At 39.1% G+C, this 18,532-nt stretch overlaps 1 protein-coding gene across 1 annotated transcript in view; it reads right to left on the bottom strand.

Annotated features, from left to right (window-relative positions):
* Positions 1 to 18,507, bottom strand: part of LOC309652925 (putative dimethylaniline monooxygenase [N-oxide-forming] 6) — a 40,634-nt gene extending 22,127 nt beyond the window's left edge. Inside the window, 1 exon segment of the mRNA XM_082447254.1 lies at positions 767 to 18,507. Within this exon segment, the coding sequence (XP_082303380.1) occupies positions 767 to 967 (201 nt within the window). The 5' untranslated portion in view covers positions 968 to 18,507.
* Positions 18,508 to 18,532: the final 25 nt, after the last annotated feature.

An 18,532-nucleotide genomic window follows, 5' to 3' on the forward strand; every position in this document is an offset into this window, starting at 1 on the left:
CGTATTTACTAACCACACACACCACACGTACAATCATCATTTATAATAACATAATGTGTACCCAATAGACATGAGTTAATTATAAAATCATATCCTATTGGAATTGGGAGGCAGATTAGAGGTAACTTAATTTCCAACTTCTGCATTTGACTAATGAGCATTTGAAGTCCAGAAAGGAAAAAGTGACTTTCCTGAAATCTATTTGCTTAAAAATTCCGAGTTGAGACCTCTGACCCCAGTCTAGGTTTTTCTTTTTTACATCCCCCTGCCCCGCACCAGCACACCCATGTTCTCAGGATTTAAGAGCAATAGGAATAGAATCTTTCAGTTACATGGGGAGGCAGTGGTATGGTTTTTCTGTTAATTATTGACCCCTTTACTGCCTAGAGATTTGGGCTGTGCCACATAGGTGACAATGTTTAATGAGTTGGAAAGTTCTCTCCAGGATAAGCCTTGCTGGTGTGAAATAGTTTTAAGTGATAGGACTTTAGTAGGATGGGAGAGATAAGATTTTATTTTCCAGATCTGAAAATGAAGTAGGTCATTGTGACCTACCTCCCAAGTCTGAATGGGAACTGATCAAGATTGATTTGCAGTGTAACCCTTCTATTTTTTTCTTCTCTTTTTAAAAAAATTTTATTTTGTACTGGAGTGCAGTTGATTAGCAACGTTGTGTTAGTTTCAGGTGTACAGCAAAGTGATTCAGTTATACATACACAAGTATCTATTCTTTTTCAAATTCTTTTCCCAGTTAGGTCAATACAGAATATTGAGCAGAGTTCCCTATGATGTACAGTAGGTCCCATCTACCTTCTATTGTCCTACTCACCGAGAATTGCCACAGGCCTCCAACATCATTGCTCCTTGCAGAGCAGGTGGGCTCTAGCTCCTCTTCCAGACAACACCATATGGAGGCCAAGCCACTGATACCAGCACCGACGATGGCCAATCCCTTCACCACGGTCATCTGCAGGAGGATCTAGAGGAGCTTTTTCAGAAGAGTTTCCCTGAATGCTTAAAATTTTTGAGTAGAAATAACCAGGCGAGGCGTATATGTCAGGATCCTCACCTTAACACAAGAAGACATAGATGCATGTTAAGAGTTTATGCTCATTATGTTTACCACTTTTGCTCTAGTAAGACACTAAATCTGGTTTCTTCTGATTATTCAAGATGCCAAAAATAGCAGAGCCAGTGAACCCCAGAGCAGGAAGGACCTTGGAAATCATCAACCTAATCCTCTCAATTGCAAATGAAACAATTGTCACTCCAAGAAGTTTAGAAATTACGTCTTCAGGGTCTCAGAGCTAACAAGTAAAAGAGTTGGAACAAGAACTCAAGCCTTCTACATAAAATCCACTGTACCAAATCACCCCTACTTATCTTGAATGTTTGGCTTTAAGGGGACTTACTCTTAAACAACCACCTTCTTTCCCTAGAGAACTTGCAGTTCTCAAAACGTAGAAGAGATGGCTTTTAATAATGTCTTTTGATGTAAAAATTGGGAAAGGGGGAGAAGTTATTTTTCTTAAAGTAAAAAGTCCTTTTTCCTTGTATTTTTCATGATGTAGAGCCCTGGTACAACCTGGAAGAGAAGGGCTAAGTGTGGTAGGGATAGGAGAATGGGGAGGGGGAGTGGGGAACAGAGGAAGAAAGGAACGGGGTAAGGGAAACAATGAGATCACTGGTCCTGGTTCCAAAAATTAAAACAATAACTGATATGGTCAGTAAAGCTGTAAAGTGAAACCCCTGGGAGATCAGAGGAACAATGGTTCTTCTATTTCTTTTTGCTTTAGAAGTATAGACTATATAAACAAAGGCTATGCACCTGGACTATAATGAAAGGTTTTGTTGTGCCAACAGTGAAAAAAAAACAGCTTAATTTTCTGGAAATTTAGGAGGGCCTGATTTGAGGAGGTGAGCTAACTCTTGGAGATGATAATGTTTGTAAAAGTAGTGAACTCAAAGGACAGAATTGCAAAGTCACTTAATTTTGTCTCTGGTTCTGTCTCATTTCTGTACCCACCCTTCCTGCTTCTGTATACCTTCTTCTTCCTGTTCTTCCCTCCCTCCCTTCCTTCCACTTCTCTGAGTACCTACCATATGTCATGCCTTATAGCAGTCTGTTGGGGGTTCAAAGATGCAAAGACACAGTATTTCCATCTAGAAACATGCAGTCTAATGGAGAGAGATGATCAAAATCACAATGGAAGTGTAATTCACTGGAGTGCTGGCACTCAGGCCAGAACATCTAGGTCCACCTGGGAGAAGAATGAGAGAGACTTCAAGAGGAAGTAAGAAGAGAGCTGAGTCTTGAAGGAAGAATAGATGCTTGCTGGGTAGATGATGGGCAAGGAACATACAACAGCCACAGAGAAAAATATGTGCAAATACACAAAAAAGTAAGAGAACATGATAGAGTGAGCTGCAATTAGTTCAGTGTTGCTGAACCATAGGGTGTCGGGAATAGCAGATGAATTAAACAGGCAGGGCCCAGATTATGAAGGGTATTGAAGTGCCACACTCAAGCGTTTGGATACCATCCTCTAGGTTATGGTGATCCATTCAAGAATTTTGAACAAGGAAGTGATAAGATCAGAAAAGATCCGATTCACATGGAAACTAGAATGGGCAGTGACTACAATCAAGTAGTCAGGAGGTTATTTCAATAGTCTAGGCAGAGATGTGGAGGACCTAAATTAGAGCAATGTCAGGGGAAAGGAGCATAGAGACTGGACATAAGAGATATTTAGGAAGTAGATATTTGGGGATTTGCTGACTGATTATAGAGTTGATGCCTCAAAGAAGGTCCTTCCGTCTTTAAGATTTTATGTTTATGGCTTATATGCATATCACTCATGATTTAGTACAGGAAGCAGAAAACATTCTATTTCACAATGAAAGGGATATAGCACAGGGAATTAGGTGCTTGCAATAGATGGAAGGGCTGGAGGAACAGAAACCAGGAGGCTGCCATGAGCCTTATAAGGTCAGACCACTAGAGCATCCACCCAAAGGGCAGGAAACTCCTGCTGCCACCACAGATGCCTCCACAGGGTGAGGTATGGAGTTTGGCTGATATAAACACATCTGTTGGAACATGTTTGCCCATAAACACATCACATAAATTTAGCCTCTGCTTCCCTTCGCCTTCCAAGCACAGATGTCTATCTTGATGGAAAAACCTAAGTTGCATCCAAGCTCTAACTGCAGGGAAGTCTTAGAAATGTAGTTTTGAGCCTTCCAGTCTTTGGGATGCAGGAGGGAGCCCACTGGGGGAGGGTCAATATGCCAAGCGTCACTAAGCAGTGTCTAGCACAGTGAGTTATGTGGTATGAAATGGAAGCCAGTCCTGCATTCCTAGAACACCTAAACATATTCATATTCTTCTCTAATATCAATATAGTAAATACTCAGTGATTAACCCCTTTGGTTGTATATTTTGTGATAATTCTTGCAAGACTTCAGATCTCCCCTCTGTAAAATGAGCAAATTGAACTATTACTAAAGTCCTTCTGACATTCTGTGAATCTCTTAATTTATCTGTGAATAAATCCTACTAAACCTTTTCAGAGATAGAAAATATAAGCTAAAGACAACACAAATATATTTAAACTGCTTAAGAGGATCTTCCTTAACCTATGTGACCCTGATGTACAAAAGTTGATTTAATTTGGCTGCTAAGAGCCAAGTTAAATTGGAAGTTTCAGCTGATGCAACTGAAAGTATAAGAGCATCAAGAAAGCAGAGCTTGATGGAGAGGGTATGGAGAAAAGGGAACCCTCCTACACTGTTGGTGGGGATGTAAATTGGTGTAGGCTCTATGGAGAACAGTATGGAGATTTCTTTAGAAAAGTAAAAATAGAGTTAATATATGATCCTGCAGTCCCACTCCTGGGCATATATCTGGAGAAAAACTCTAATTTGAAAAGATACATGCACCCCAGTGTTCATAGCAGCACTATTTACAATAACCAGGACATGGAAGCAGCCTAAATGTCCATCAACACATGAATGGATAAAGAAGATGTGGTATATGTATATACAATGGGATACTACTGAGCCTTAAATAAGAATGAAATAATGCCACTTGCAGTCACATGGATGGACCTAGAGATTATCATACTAAATGAAGGAAGTCAAACAGAAAAAGACAAATATCATATGGTATCGCTTATATGTGGAATCTAAAAAAATGATACAAATGAACTTATTTACAAAACAGAAATAGACTTACAGACATACAAAACAAACTTATAGTTACCAAAGGGGATAACGGGGTGGGGGGAGAGATAAATTAGGAGTTTGGGGTTAACATATACACACTGCTATATACAAAATAGGCAGAAAGCAGGCACCTCCTATGCAGCAAGGGGGAGCCTGAAAGGGAATATACGTATGTGTGTACATGGCTGGGTCACTTTGCTGTACACTTGCAACTGACACAGCATTGTAAATTAAGTATACTTTAATAAAAATAAAAACAAAACAAACAAACAAAGAAAGTGAAGCTTGAGGTAGAATCTTGAAATGAATCTCTTTGGAAAGAGCTGTTGGCGTGCTGTGTGTTCCTTTCCATCCCATAAAGAGACTGGATCAGAAGACTTGCTTCTTGCCACAAGCATAGGAGGGGCTCCATCTGACCACTTGGAGAGACATTGGAGGCTTGAGGGGACTTTGTCTACCTTCTTCCTACCTGGGAAATCTAGAGGATGAGATTCTGACTGGCTAGCTATGAAGGACAGTTGCTGCTGTGCTGGGTTTGGCCTGCACTCCCAGAGCTGTTGAGACAAAGCATGTGTAAGGGTTTCCTGAGGGCCAGATGTGAGCCACCCAAGGTGAGCTAACATGGGGTCATATTAGATCCTGTCCAATAGGGCTGCCTAGAGGCACGATGGGACCCCAGTGTGAGGAGTGGCTGCTGAGGAAGTGTCTTCCAGAATAGGATCCACTCTTCTGGGTCAAGGGAACTATTGGGGAGAGACCTCTATTGTTTTGGGGCCTCTGAAGCATAAGCTGAAACATCTGTATAAGTAAGAATTAGTCTTAAACCTTTATAGACTTCAGTACTCCACTTTTCAAATTCCATATGTGGTTCACAGTTTGAATACCAAACAGAGCAGAAGTGTTTTGAACAGGCTGCCTGTTGTCTGGCTTCTCTGGGCAGGAGACTAGAATTTTTGGAGGGTGGGGGGGAATGAGAAAATTTACTGTCAATCTTGTATAAGATGTGAGAAGTGCTGATGCTTGACAGACAAGCCGATTATTGCAGAACATGTGAGGGTTTGGGGAGATTGTCCAGCTTACTTTATATCTTGTAATTCTCATTATTGTATTTTGTTGAACCTAAGGGAGTCTTGAGGGACCCATAACTGTAGCCAGAGGCCTTGCTTTACTGTGATTCTAGACCCCTGGGATTCATTCCATCGCATCTCCGGGTCCGCTCTGATCACAGAGATATTCCCTTACTCCCTTGCCTGGGCCGATGCCTAGCTCTGCTTGGCTTACCCCAGGGATAGAAGAGGAAGACAGGGAAAAAGTTTAAGCTTCTCTTTCCTGGAAGTTTTCTTCAATAACAAGATATTATGGTGCATCACCTTGAAGTTGAACCCTCAGGTTAGCCAAGAGGAGGCCCTGGGTCACTTGGAGGAAAAGTGTTCAGTCAGGAAGGCTGAAGGGCCAGAATGGCAGGATTCCTGTTCCTTTCTTCAGTGATGACCTCATCTTGGCACCACCCTGCCCTGTTGAATGAACTTAGGCTCAACTCCATTCTTTTTGTGGAGTTCTTCTGCTGTTAGCAGTCTTTCTTTCCTCCCTTCCTTCCTCCCTCCCTCCCTCTCTCTTCTTTCTTTCTTTCCTTCTTTCTCTTTCTTTTTTCTTTCTTTCTTTCTCTTTCTTTCTTTCTTTCTTTTTTTCTTTTTCTTCCTTCCTTTCTTTCTTTTTTAAAAAAATTTTTTTTTAATTGAAGTATAGTTGATTTACAATGTTGTGCCAATCTTTACAGCAAAGTGATTTCTTTTGCTCTTTCTCAGAGGCCATTCTTCTGAAGTTGGGACCTCAAATGACTTCAGGAAATTAATCTTCCTAAACCACCCATTATGTCGTGTTCCTCCTTAGGAGTTGATGGTTACTTCCTGCTGGCACGCATGCTCTGCCTTGCTTTACTCATCCCACCATTTCCCTGCACATACCCTGTCTGCTAGGATGTCTGGCACCCTTAATGTCCATCACACACACCCCACTCCTTCTCATCTCTTTGTCTGTGATCATGCTCCTTCCTGGCACAGGCTTCTGAAATCAGGAGTGGGGGAACTCTTCCACTTCCATTTGGTCTGTACAAGTCCTATGCATCTCGAAACCCTGAACAAACTTTACTCTCCTCAAGAAGGCTTCCTAGCACCTGAACACTTTGCTGCTGAGTTCCCATAAATCAAATACGACATCCCACACTATGTAACGTTGTAGACTTCTGGGGTTGTGTGCTCATTGTCTCATGAGTGTTAATTCTTATCTCTATTAGACAGATTTCATATTTCTTATCATGGACCATCACGTGTACTTAAAATTTTATCTTCCTCAACACCCAGTAGAGGGTTGGGTATTCAGTAGGAGATCTATAAGTAAATGTTGATTTAACTCGATGACCCCTTTCTAAGCGTTTTCTTATTAGTAACACAGAACAGTGATTAAATTCATCTGCCAGAAGTACTCTTTGGTATCATGGGATTTGGAACAGACTTCATCTCTTTCCACAGGAATGCTTGGAGCCATTCTTCTTTGGTTTTGAATGTAATATTCTATGCTTAACTTTTCAGACAAGTCTATGCCAGATGCATTTGTTTGTTTGTTTTTTGTACTGGTTGCAAAATACATTCTCTCTATTTATTTTGTTATATGAAATTGGCTTCAGGATTTGGATCCACTTAAGTCCGTGAGATTTTGGCGTACATCTCCCTTCTGACATGGTCAGGGGGAGAAGTGGGGGAATGCAATGAATTAGATGCTGAGAAGTTTCCTAAGTTTGAAATTAGGCCAATCACTCCACAAAGAAGACATTTTCTTTTATTTCCTCAAGTGACATACTGTTTAACCAAGGCGTTCCTATATTCAAAACCCCCTAGTGTTATCCAAGTCTGATTTCCCTAGACTGATATTCAATTCAGTTAAATTCATTTACTAACTTACTTAGTCTTTCATTAAAATATGTATACCTACTACGTGCCAGGTCCAGTTGTAGGCACTGGGGATTCAGCAGTGAATAAACACAACTAGTTATTGAGAAGTCACAGGGGATGTGGAGAGAAATGGTTACTGTTCCAGCATTCACTGATCTTCTAACATGTGTGTGTTTGTGTATGGAGGAGAAGGACGGTGGAGAGGGGAGAGATGAAGACAAGTGCAGGCATAACTCTAGTGCAGGGAAAAATATAAGTGACACCAAAAGGAAACCAAGTTACTATATGGATTCAAATGAGAGAGAACACACATTTATATAGTGGTAAATTTAGAGAGCCTTTATGGAGGAAGTGGTATTTGAGATGTGTTTAAAGAATGCTGGCTGATTGATTATTACTTTCTCTTGACCTCAAACAGGTTCTTTTTAAAAAATTTTATTATTTTAAATTTTTGTACAATTTTCAAATCTTACTTTCCATTTACAGTTATTAAAAAATATTGGCTATATTCTCCATGTTGTACAATACATCCTTGAGCCTATCTTACACGCAATAGTCTGTACCTCTCACTCCCCCACCACTATATTGCCCCTCCCCCTCACTGGTAACCACTAGTATGTTCCCTATATCTGTGAGTCTGCTTCTTTTATGTTATATTCACTAGTAGTTGTATTTTTTAGATTCCACATATAAGCGATATCATACAGTACTTATCTTTCTCTGTATGACTTGTTTCACTTAGCATAATGTCCTCTATCCATGTTGTTGCAAATGGTAAAATTTTGTCCTTTTTTATGACTGAGTAGTATCCCATTATATATTTATCACAGCTTCTTTATCCATTCATCTGTTGATGGACATTTAGGTTGCTTCCATGTCTTGTCAATTATAAATAATTTGGCTATGAATATTGGGGTGCATGTATCTTTTTGAATTAGTGTTTTTGTTTTTTTGGGGTATATATCCAGGAGTGGAATTGCTTGGTCATATGGTAGTTCTATTTTTAGTTTTTTGAGAAGCCTCCATACTGTTTTTCACAGTGGTTGCAACAATGTACATTCCCACCAACAGTGTATGAGGGTTCCCTTTTCTCTGTATCCCCGTTAACATTTGCTATTTGTGTTCTTTTTGATGATAGCCATTCTGACAGATGTGAGGTGATATCTCATTGTAGTTTTGATTTGCATTTCCCTGATGATTAGCAATGTTGAGAATCTTTTCATGTGTCTGTTGGCCATCTGCATTTCCCCTTTGGAAAAATGTCTATTCAGTTCTTCTGCCCATTTTTTAATCAGGTTGTTTGTTTTTTTGATGTTGAGTTGTATGAACTGTTTATATATATTGGATATTAATCCCTTACTAGTCATATCATTTGCAAACATTTTTTCCCATTCAGTAGGTTGTCTTTTCATCAAACCTGTTCTTTCGTGCTCTGCTTTATGAAGCTGGGCCTGGGACTCCGCAAACATCATTCTTCTTTGCCAGCTGGCTCCTTGTTTGGGGGGGGGATTCTAGAACCTGGAAAAGAAGGGACTTGCTCCTTTCTGTTTGCTTCCTGTTCCTGTCAGCACTGCTGCAGCATTATGTCTTCCCCCTGGCAGCAATGCTGGTGCCATAGCTAGTTCCGGGTTACAGTTGTTCCAACACTCCTAGAACCAATTTATTTATGCTGCTTCAAAGAGACCAACAGCAGCCAGCTGGCAGCCTCCTCAGAGGTACCATCTCAGCTCTGCAAGTTCCCTCTAAGCTTCTCAATTCCAATAATCCCAGTCTCTCCCCTTTGTCTCTTCAGGCCTGGAGGTGGTAGCTCCTTCAGCAATTGCTACCTCTCTGATATTCTGTGTTCTCTTTTTGTCCTTTAGGGTTTCTGATATCTCACCAACAATTTTTAATATTATATTCTTTATGTTAAAATAAGTGGTGAGGTTTCTATCTCCTGACTGGATACTGACTGATACAAAATTTGGTGCCAGGAATGGTCCAAGGAAATGGACACCCAAAAATGAGATTTGGGAGTTGGTTTGGTCATGTCCCTGAACTTGAATGCAGTGCTGAACCCCTTGACAATTGTGAATTGGGATGCAGTGATCCATGGAAAATGGTGGTATCACAACTAACCGTATTATCATCTATGTTTGATTGTGGGGAAGTACGTACTAAAGCAAGTGCCTTGGAGGAACAAGTGGCTGTTGCACTTACCTGTGTGGTAACAAAGATGACCGAAAGGTCAGGGGGAGGGATGGCTATTCTGAGCAAACTGAAGTACTTAAGAAAGAAAATGACAGGCTCGGGTCTTTAGACTCTCAGCTCAATGCATGGTTAGAGAGGCAGAGCTTCTGTGGTGACCCTAAAAGAATTTCTTATTCTTCGGGGCTAACCTTGTTGAAACTCAGAACAAATTTAACTTTTGCAGGTTTCAGAATTATAACATAAGTGGAATCCCCAGCCTCATCAAGTCTTTCAATAAACCTGAGAGTCTTGAACTTTTGAGTCACTCTAAGCCTCTCTTATGGTGGAAGCAGCCTACCTCCCATATCTGAGGATGCTTAAAGATGCTGTAATAACTTTGCAACAGGATGACTATTCTCTTCAAGATCTACCCCAATCTACCCTTTCTTTGTTGTCGTTAGACTCATAATCAGAGTTAACCTCAGCAGGTACAAAGTCTGACCCAGGAGGAAAGAGTTTAGATTTAAGACGGGTTTGAAAGATGCTTAGACTCCAAGCAGGAAAATAACTATAGCTATAGGCATGAAGATGGGTCTATTCGGAGATCAAACTGTAAATAATCTAGTTAATTTGGAACATGGTTGCAAGTAAGACTAGAAAAACAGGTTGAGCTATATTGGGAGGCACCCTGCATGTGATTAAAATGGAGGAAGGAAGAAGTGGTGAAGGATTTTGAGTAGGAGTAATGTGTTTATGGGCTCATCCCAGGAAGGTAACCTGGCAGTGGTGTACAGGGTATATACTGTGACAGGGAAACTAGTCTAGCTGGCCAGTTAGAGGTCCATTTCAATAGTTTAGGAAATAACAGTCGTTGGATATAGCTTGTTGGCAGTAGGAGTTAAAAGGTAAGGAGAGGAATGCAAAATGGTGTACCTACTTTGGAAGACAATTTGGCAGTTTCTTCCAAAGCTAAACATACTTATCATACGATCCAGCAATCGTGCTTCTTGGCATTTACCCAAAGGAATTGAAAACTTATGTCCACACATAAACATGCAAATGGATGTTTATAGCAGCTTTATTCATAATTGCCCAAATTTGGAGGCACCCAAGATGTTCTTCAGTAGGTGAATGTATAAATAAACAATGGTACATCCAGATAATGGAATATTATTCAGTGCTAAAAAGAAATGAGCTGTCAAGCTATGAAAAGACATGGAGGAATCTTAAAGGAAAGAAGCCAGTCTGAAAAGGTTACATACTATAAGATTCCAACTATATATGACACTCTGGAAAAGGCAAAACTATATAGACAGTAAAAAGATCAGTGGTTGCTAAGGGTTATAGGGAGAGTGGGAGGAATAGGCAGAACACAGAGGAATTTTAGGGCAGTGAAACTATTCTGTATGATACTATAATGGTGGATACATGTCATTATACATTTGCCCAAACCCACAGAATGTACAATACCAAGAATTAACCATAATGTAAATTATGGATCTTGGGTGATGATATGTCAGTGTAGGTCCATCGATTGTAATAAATGTACCACTCTGGTCAGGGATGTTGATAATGGGAAGGTTATGTATGTGTGGGGATAGGGAATATATCGGAAATTTCTGTGCATTTTTCTCCATTTTGCTGTGAGCCTACAAGTGCTCCACAATTAAAATACAATTAAGAAGGTGGGGACAGGTAAAAGACACATAGAAGGTGGACTTTATAAGATCTGTTCTTACATTGCAGATGGGAATTCTAGGAAGAAGAGGAAAATGAGGTGAAATTTTGAGTCTGTGTAACTGGTGGCATGAGCGTGAGTCCGCGCGCAAGGTGGAGGGGAGGGGCGAATATAAGAGAGGGAGTAAATGAGAAAATGAGTAGGTAAAGGCAAACGTGGGGTGGGAATAAGCAGTGAAGATGCCCAAAAAGGTGCATTCTGTTGAGTCAGACTGTGATTCTACTGGGAGAAAATAGATGTATTTGCAGCTGAGTTTCCACACTGAAATGAATCTCTACAGAGATATTACTGGGGAAACTGGGACTTCAGAGTACCAAAAAATTGACTAGAAATCCATCAGGTCTTGGGTGGATATGCTTTAAGAATATAGTTGCAGTAGCTTAAAAAAAGACACACCTGGGATTCAAATGGGGTTGGGGTTGGTAACCACCAACCTTCCATAATTTGGGGGTCACTTTGGTCTGAAGCTAGAGGACTGGACTAGATGACTTTTTAGGGCTTTATTCTCTATTTTCTATTATTCTATGACGTGAATTTTTTTTTGGATTTCTTCCTAGTCTTATTGGGATATAATTGACATACAGTATTATATAAGTTCAAGATGTACAGCATAATGATTTGACTTACAAATATTGTGAAATGATTATCACAATAAGTTTAGTTAACATCCATCATCTCATATAGATACAAGATATTTTATTTTTATTAATTTGTATATTTGTTTATTGACTGTTTTCCTCCAATAGAATGTAATCTTCTTAAGAGTAGAGATAATTTCTATCTAATTTACTGTTGAGTCCCCAGGGCTTAGAATAGCCCTTGCACATTATAAGTACTCAATAATTATTGGTGGAAAGCATAAATTCTATTTGTTTCTTACTATTATCATTTTTATTAAAACCTTTGGACTAGAAAATATGATAATTATTTTGGAGTTGAAAACACTGGCATTGGAATACTATTTACAGTAGAGTAACAGTATGAGAAATAAGCAGATTATGTTGCTTCCACTATTAGCTGGGGCAGCTAATAGTGTTGCAACTAATAGTATTTAGTGTTCTGCCAGAAGACTACTAATTAAGAAGAGGTTGGGGATGGGCTTCCCTGGTGGTGCAGTGGTTAAGAATCTGCCTGCCATTGCAGTGGACACGGATTTGAGCCCTGGTCCGGGAAGATCCCATGTGCCGCGGAGCAACTAAGCCCATGTGCCACAACTACTAAGCCTGTGCTCTAAAGCCCGCAAGCCACAAGCACTGAAGCCCGTGCACCTAGAGCTTGTATTCCGCAACAAGAGAAGCCACCACAATGAGAAGCCCGCGCACCGCAACGAAGAGTAGACCCCACTCGCCACAACAAGAGAAAGCCCACACGCAGCAACGAAGACCCAATGCAGCCAAAAATAAATAAATAAAACAAACAAATTTTTAAAAAAAGGAGAGGTTGGGGGAACCACATAAAACACAGGACAGGATTAGTGTTGGAAGGATGTAAGTGACACAGTGAAATTTAGATAAGAGTTTACCATTATCTTGCTGGAAAAATTTCAAGTTATAATTTTCTTATTTGAAGTCCCTGGGTCTGGGTCAGCCTTTCCTCAATTTACATAAGCTTGGGAAAGGAGGATTAATAATTGCCAGTTGCACCTTTACACAGAGGCACCTGTTTACCTGCACTCAGAGAATTTTCAATCTGTTGGTTTTGCTGCCCCCAATCCCTGGGCCAACTCACACCAAGGTGGAAGGTGCACAGCGGCCACCTGCAGGGTCTAGAATGAGTCTTGGTTTACTAATATTGGTAAAGTCTTTACCTGGTCCCTTGCCAAGACCTTCTGTAAATCCTACAGGGCTGGCACCTTCTGGCAGACACAAGAATGAACAGATCTCCAACTATAGGAAGCATAACTGATCAAGGACTCAAGCTGATCACTGCTCGCTGCCTTGGAACTGAGGCCATATTTATTGGTCTGCTCCCAGCCAATGACTGAGTGTGGCAGGGATACTCAGCAAGTCTATTCCTTGTAGACACAGGGCTCCTCTGATACCCAACTTTGAATCTGTAATTCTCCTATGGCCTGGCCTTGCCAAACTTTTCTTAGGCTAATCTACGTCCTAGGATGCTTCACCCAACCTTCTTCCCCTCTTTCCTTTGCTTGGCCCAGACTTGCTTCCCTGTGTGACAGCTCTCCCTGTCTTCCAGTTTCTTCCCTGTTATCTTTCACAGTTTTCTCTTGATAAAATCCTTGTTCATTTAGTCCTGTCTTGGCATATGCTTCTTGAGAACCCTGGAATAACATACCCTTTCTCTATGACTGGACTTTTTCTCTTTGTTTTTAAAATCAGAAGTGAAGCCCTAATCTGATCTCCAGGCCACTTTATTGGGACTCTGATAGCCTGTCTGGTTCTTAGCAATATTCCCTCCTTTCCATTTAGGAGCTGGATCTTTTCATGTCATCTGCTTCTGGCTGGAGTCTTACTTGAATAGGTGGACACTATAGAATCACAGTGTCCTTTGGAACCATCTGTAAGACTTTGACTATTGCTACCACCTAGAAATTCACTGCCTTGTCTTCATTATTGGTATGACCAAGAAATCACCAACTTGTCTTCCTCTTGGATATCAACAGCTAGTTAAGGCAAGTTGGACTCTGGAATTTTGACCTCTGGCCACATATCTGTGGTGCTAGCCCTAGGATGAGCAGGTAAATTGCACAAGCCTGTAGCCTACATCATTTTGGGCTTTGTTCCCTTCCACGCCAGCCTGCAGTTGAGGTCCTAGTGTCCCACACATCAAGAATTAAAGTACCAATCATCTAAATGAGACGTTGAAATATACACCCCAGTAGAGGTGATATTTTCAGCTGTTTCCAGTAATCCTTAATGAGAGTGAATTACAGATTCTTTATTGAGATTAATGTGAAAGCAGGAGAAATATGAATGGGTATTTGTGGGTATTTGAATAACATGGCAAATATTCAAAGGAGCACAAAAGCAGAAAGGAAAACCTGGTACTTCAAAGTAAACCTCATTGCCTCCATAGTTTTCCCCAATGTCAGGGAGTGCCTTGGACTTTCTCTCTTGAGTTGAAATCTCTATTTGCCAGATATCCACATGGTTACACCACAAGCAGGAGGCTATACATTTCCATGTGGGGTATAGTATTACAACTAATCCTTTTGACAAGAAGAAATGGACAATTATTCTGACCAACTTGTGTTTCTAAGTTTGTAAGCTGTTTATTTTCAGGGCTTCCTCCATAGCTAAGCCTGGTAACTGAGTCTTGTGAAAAGCAGTTGTGAATATAGTAGGTACAGAAGTCTATAAGAAAAGGTTTGAGCAATGTAGGTACCATCTCAAGATTAGAAAGGGTACTCAGAACTTCCTTTGTTAAATGGTGTTCTCTTAACCCAAGAAAACAGTCAACTGAGAACTGGGTTTCTAGATTATAGTTGCTTTCCTCTTGTGCTTTGTCAGAGAATTAACCTGCACCCTGCCAGGGGATTGGAAGACCCCTGGCTCTACCACTACCTCTTTGCATGTTTATTTCCCCATCTGCAATATAGGCATGGAGAATGTCCTGGTAAGCTTACATGCTGTTCATGAAAAGAGGATGATAAAAGTAAATCTGAATGCACTTGTAGAACAGTGTGATGTCCTAAAAATACAAGGTAATGCTATCTGGATAGGAATGGTAATAATAATGCACAAGGGCAACCATGTACCTCTGGAGTTTATGCAGCAAGTCGATTAGCCTTATGAATTAGTAACATGGGTTTCTTTCCATTAGTTTACTATTAACCCCCAAATAGTCAGCTTGAAAATAAATAATATCCTGGTTTGTTTTTAAGAATCTGATTCCTTTGTCCTTCAAGTATTCCCATTTGCTTCTATAAATGTGACTGTATCAAATACAGAGTACAAATTTGACTTAACCTGATCTATCCCCTGGCTTATTTTAAACTTCTTTTCAAGAACAATAGATTAGATATTAGAAAGAATTGCTTAAAAAACATAATATTTCTTGATTTAATATTAATTGGTTTAACATTTAATATTGATATGATTTGTTATGATAGGTTAATTTTGATACTAGTCATCTTGATAAAAGGTAACTATAATACTTATTTAGGACCTATAAAAGTAAATTTTTATTGCACGACCCAAATGCCAATGGATGTATCATTTTATATAATGAATATATCACAATTTGAGAGTAATGAACAATGCTATTTATTTTACAGAATAAAAATGACTTTAAAAGGAACATGTTAAAGAATTTTATTGAATAAATATATATTAAGAATGTATTAAAATGCATGTTTTTATGAAGTATAGTGAATATACATGCAAATTTATTTACTAATTTAATAAATATTTATTGAGTATTCACTAGTACCAGACACATTGAAGGCACTGAGGAGAATAAAACAGGAGGGATTTATGTTCGTATTGTAGCTGGGAGTGAGAAAGAGGAGGATAGATAAGAAACAAGTAAAAAAAATGAATAAGATGATTTCAGAAAAAAGAAGTGCCCAGAAGGAAATAAAACAGGATGGTTTGAAAGAGGGTTATGCTGATGTAAATTGGGTGGCCAGGAAAGGCTTTTTTTTTTTTTTTTTTTTCCTGAGATTGTCCTATGTCAATTGAGATCTGAATACTATAAGAAAATGCCAGTATGCAGAGATCTTGAGATAAAGCATTTCAAGCAGAGCAACAGCAAATGTAACTGTTCTCAGTTGGAAATGAATTTAGTCTGAAAGAAAGCCAGTCTGGTGGGAATACAGAAGGGCGGAGAAATGTATCAAATGGGGTTGAAGGTAGAGCAGGATCTTGTAGGTCATGATGGGACTTTAATTTTATTCTAATTTTAATGGCTCGCCATTGTAAGGATTTAATCTTGGGGGTGACAAGATTCTATTTGTGTTTGAGAAAGATCACCTTTGCTGCTGCATAGAAATTGAAATGTTAGGCAGCCCTAGCAAACTAATACCTGAGACAAAGAAAGGAATCAAGGATCATGCCTGGGTTTTTGGCTTGAAAACTGAATATTTAGACATCTTATTACCAGGATGAGTAAGGCTGAGGAAGAAACAATTTGGGGTATACGTGTGTGTGTTGGTGGTGGGGAAAATGAAGAGTGAAATTTAGTAGTTAAAACTACATGTTTGAGATGCCTATCCACATGCAAGAAAATATATCAAGTAGGCAGTGGTATATATAAACCTAGAAAATTTAGAAGTGGTTATACAAATGATTCAAATAAAGGAATTTAGAACCATTCCTCATCACTTCTGGATATCAACACAAAGAGCTGGTTATACAGAACTAATATCATTTAACAATGTTGGTAAGTTGGACTATGATTTGTATATTATTTGTACTGAAGGGAACTATGTGCTGCATGATTTCTGGGTCTCAGAGATCAACAGATCTTGGACAGACACAATAAGGTCAGATGTCACCTTGAAATGCATTCCAAATTAGGAGCAGTTGTGACATTCTGAAAAAAATGTACTGGATTAGATGTCATGAGCTGTGTCTTTGGATTTGAACTGTGCCCTTTCTGGGTGAGTGTGTAATCCTGGATTATAATCTCTAAGACTCAGATTTTTCAACCATTTTATAATGATTCTTATTAGGGGCGATTTCACTCCATTTAGGACATTTTTTAAATTTGCAGGGGCAGTTTTTGTTGTTGCATGATTGGTGAGTACTAGATATTAGATACCCTGTAAAGTCCTATACAATGATTTGTCCAATATTTCATGCAACTTTTGAAACCCAATGGATGTGTATTTGTAGGTAAAAAACCCAAAGAAGTCCTAAACATTACAATGGGGCTACAGTGGTTAAGATATATTTTTTATATGTGTATGTAGGTTATATTGTCTATAAATTTCACTTCAGGACTGTAAATAGAGCATTGCAAAATACTTAAAAGGGGGACATTGCATTGGATTGTGTTGAGGACTATTGACTTCTAAGATCTTGATCAGAAGGGCCATCAGAGAGACCACTTGGCCCAAGACTCATATTCATAAAGGACCTCACATTTATTCTTTTGATGTTGTCTCCAAATGAGATTCACAATGATAGAACTGAAAGACGTTTTCTATCTTAAAACATTGAATTTGCAGCTGTGTCTTAGGGTACAGCTAGGGTATTATGAATTCCTATTTTTGTAATAAAACCTGTAATTATCTTGTGAATATATATGTAATATTGTGTCATATCTTTTGCTTTAAAGTTTTAGTTTGTCCTATATAAACTTTTAAAATAAATTACAGTTTTTATAATATTTTTGACATTTCTTCATTTAAAAAATTGTTCTGATAGAAAAAAGTCTCAGGCTTCTCTTGACTTCTGAGAAGCCCTGGTGATAAGACCTGTGTTAAAGGGTTATTCTGAATATTAATTAAGCTTCAATACTTTAATTAAACTCTAACATTATAGCAGATGCTAGCAATTTCTGAAAATCTTGGGCAACTGAGAACACAGAGGATGGATTTCTACAAAAAATTAGAAGTTTTTGCTTGCTCAAGGCAAAGTTAGATTTTTTTTTTTTTTCAGTTCTCTGTTACATACCAGACTGTACCTGACTGAAGACAGGGACCATATCTAACTCAGCATCTTCATCACAGCATGTAGCATGGTTGTGTCTAGGGGAGCATGCTCACTTCTTGGAAGACAGTTTGAGGTTAGCATGTAGGACACCATCCCAGAAGATCCAAGAGTCCTTCAAAGTGAATACTCTTGCCTCCAATCATTTCTGCTGAAGGAAAAGGACAAAGGAAGAAGGAAGGGGAAGAGGGAAGATGAAGAAGTTAGAGAAAGAAAAAAAGAAGTAAGAATAGTAACAGAGAAGAAAGAAGAGGAAGATAAAGAGGAAGAAGACAGGAAGGAAAAGAGGAAGTGAAGAAGATTGGTAGGTAAATACACTGAAGATTGACTTTGGTCTCAGTATTTGGCTAAAAACTGCTACTTGGCTTCAGAAGCTGGAAACCTCTGAATGGCTGAATTGCCGAAATTCATTTCAAGGTCCTTCCTCCCATTGTGGAAAGTGGGTGTGGCCATTAATCCCGTGATCCTGCAGGTCAGCTTCATATCTAATCAGCATAGCTATGACAGCTGTACAGAAAAAATTTTATTTGCTTTTATTTTTAATATCTGACTATGCACTTTTAAGAACTGGTAAGAATTTCTAGATGAAACTGGGAGTGAAAAAAATCTTTTGTGCTTCATATGTTCAAATTGTGTGTCAGTTGAAATACACACACACACATATATTTAGTCTTAGAGTAACATATGTGGAATTGAATGATTGAGAATTACTGTTATGTACCAAAGTAATTAAGACATTGATAATAGTTCAGTTTAGTATGGGAATAGATAGATGTTAATAGGACTATTAAGAGAGTATGAGGCTACAATAGTTTAGGAAGAATATTATATCC

This window comes from Balaenoptera physalus, assembly GCF_965194825.1.
Source record: "Balaenoptera physalus genome assembly, chromosome: 1".
NCBI lineage: Eukaryota > Metazoa > Chordata > Mammalia > Artiodactyla > Balaenopteridae > Balaenoptera > Balaenoptera physalus.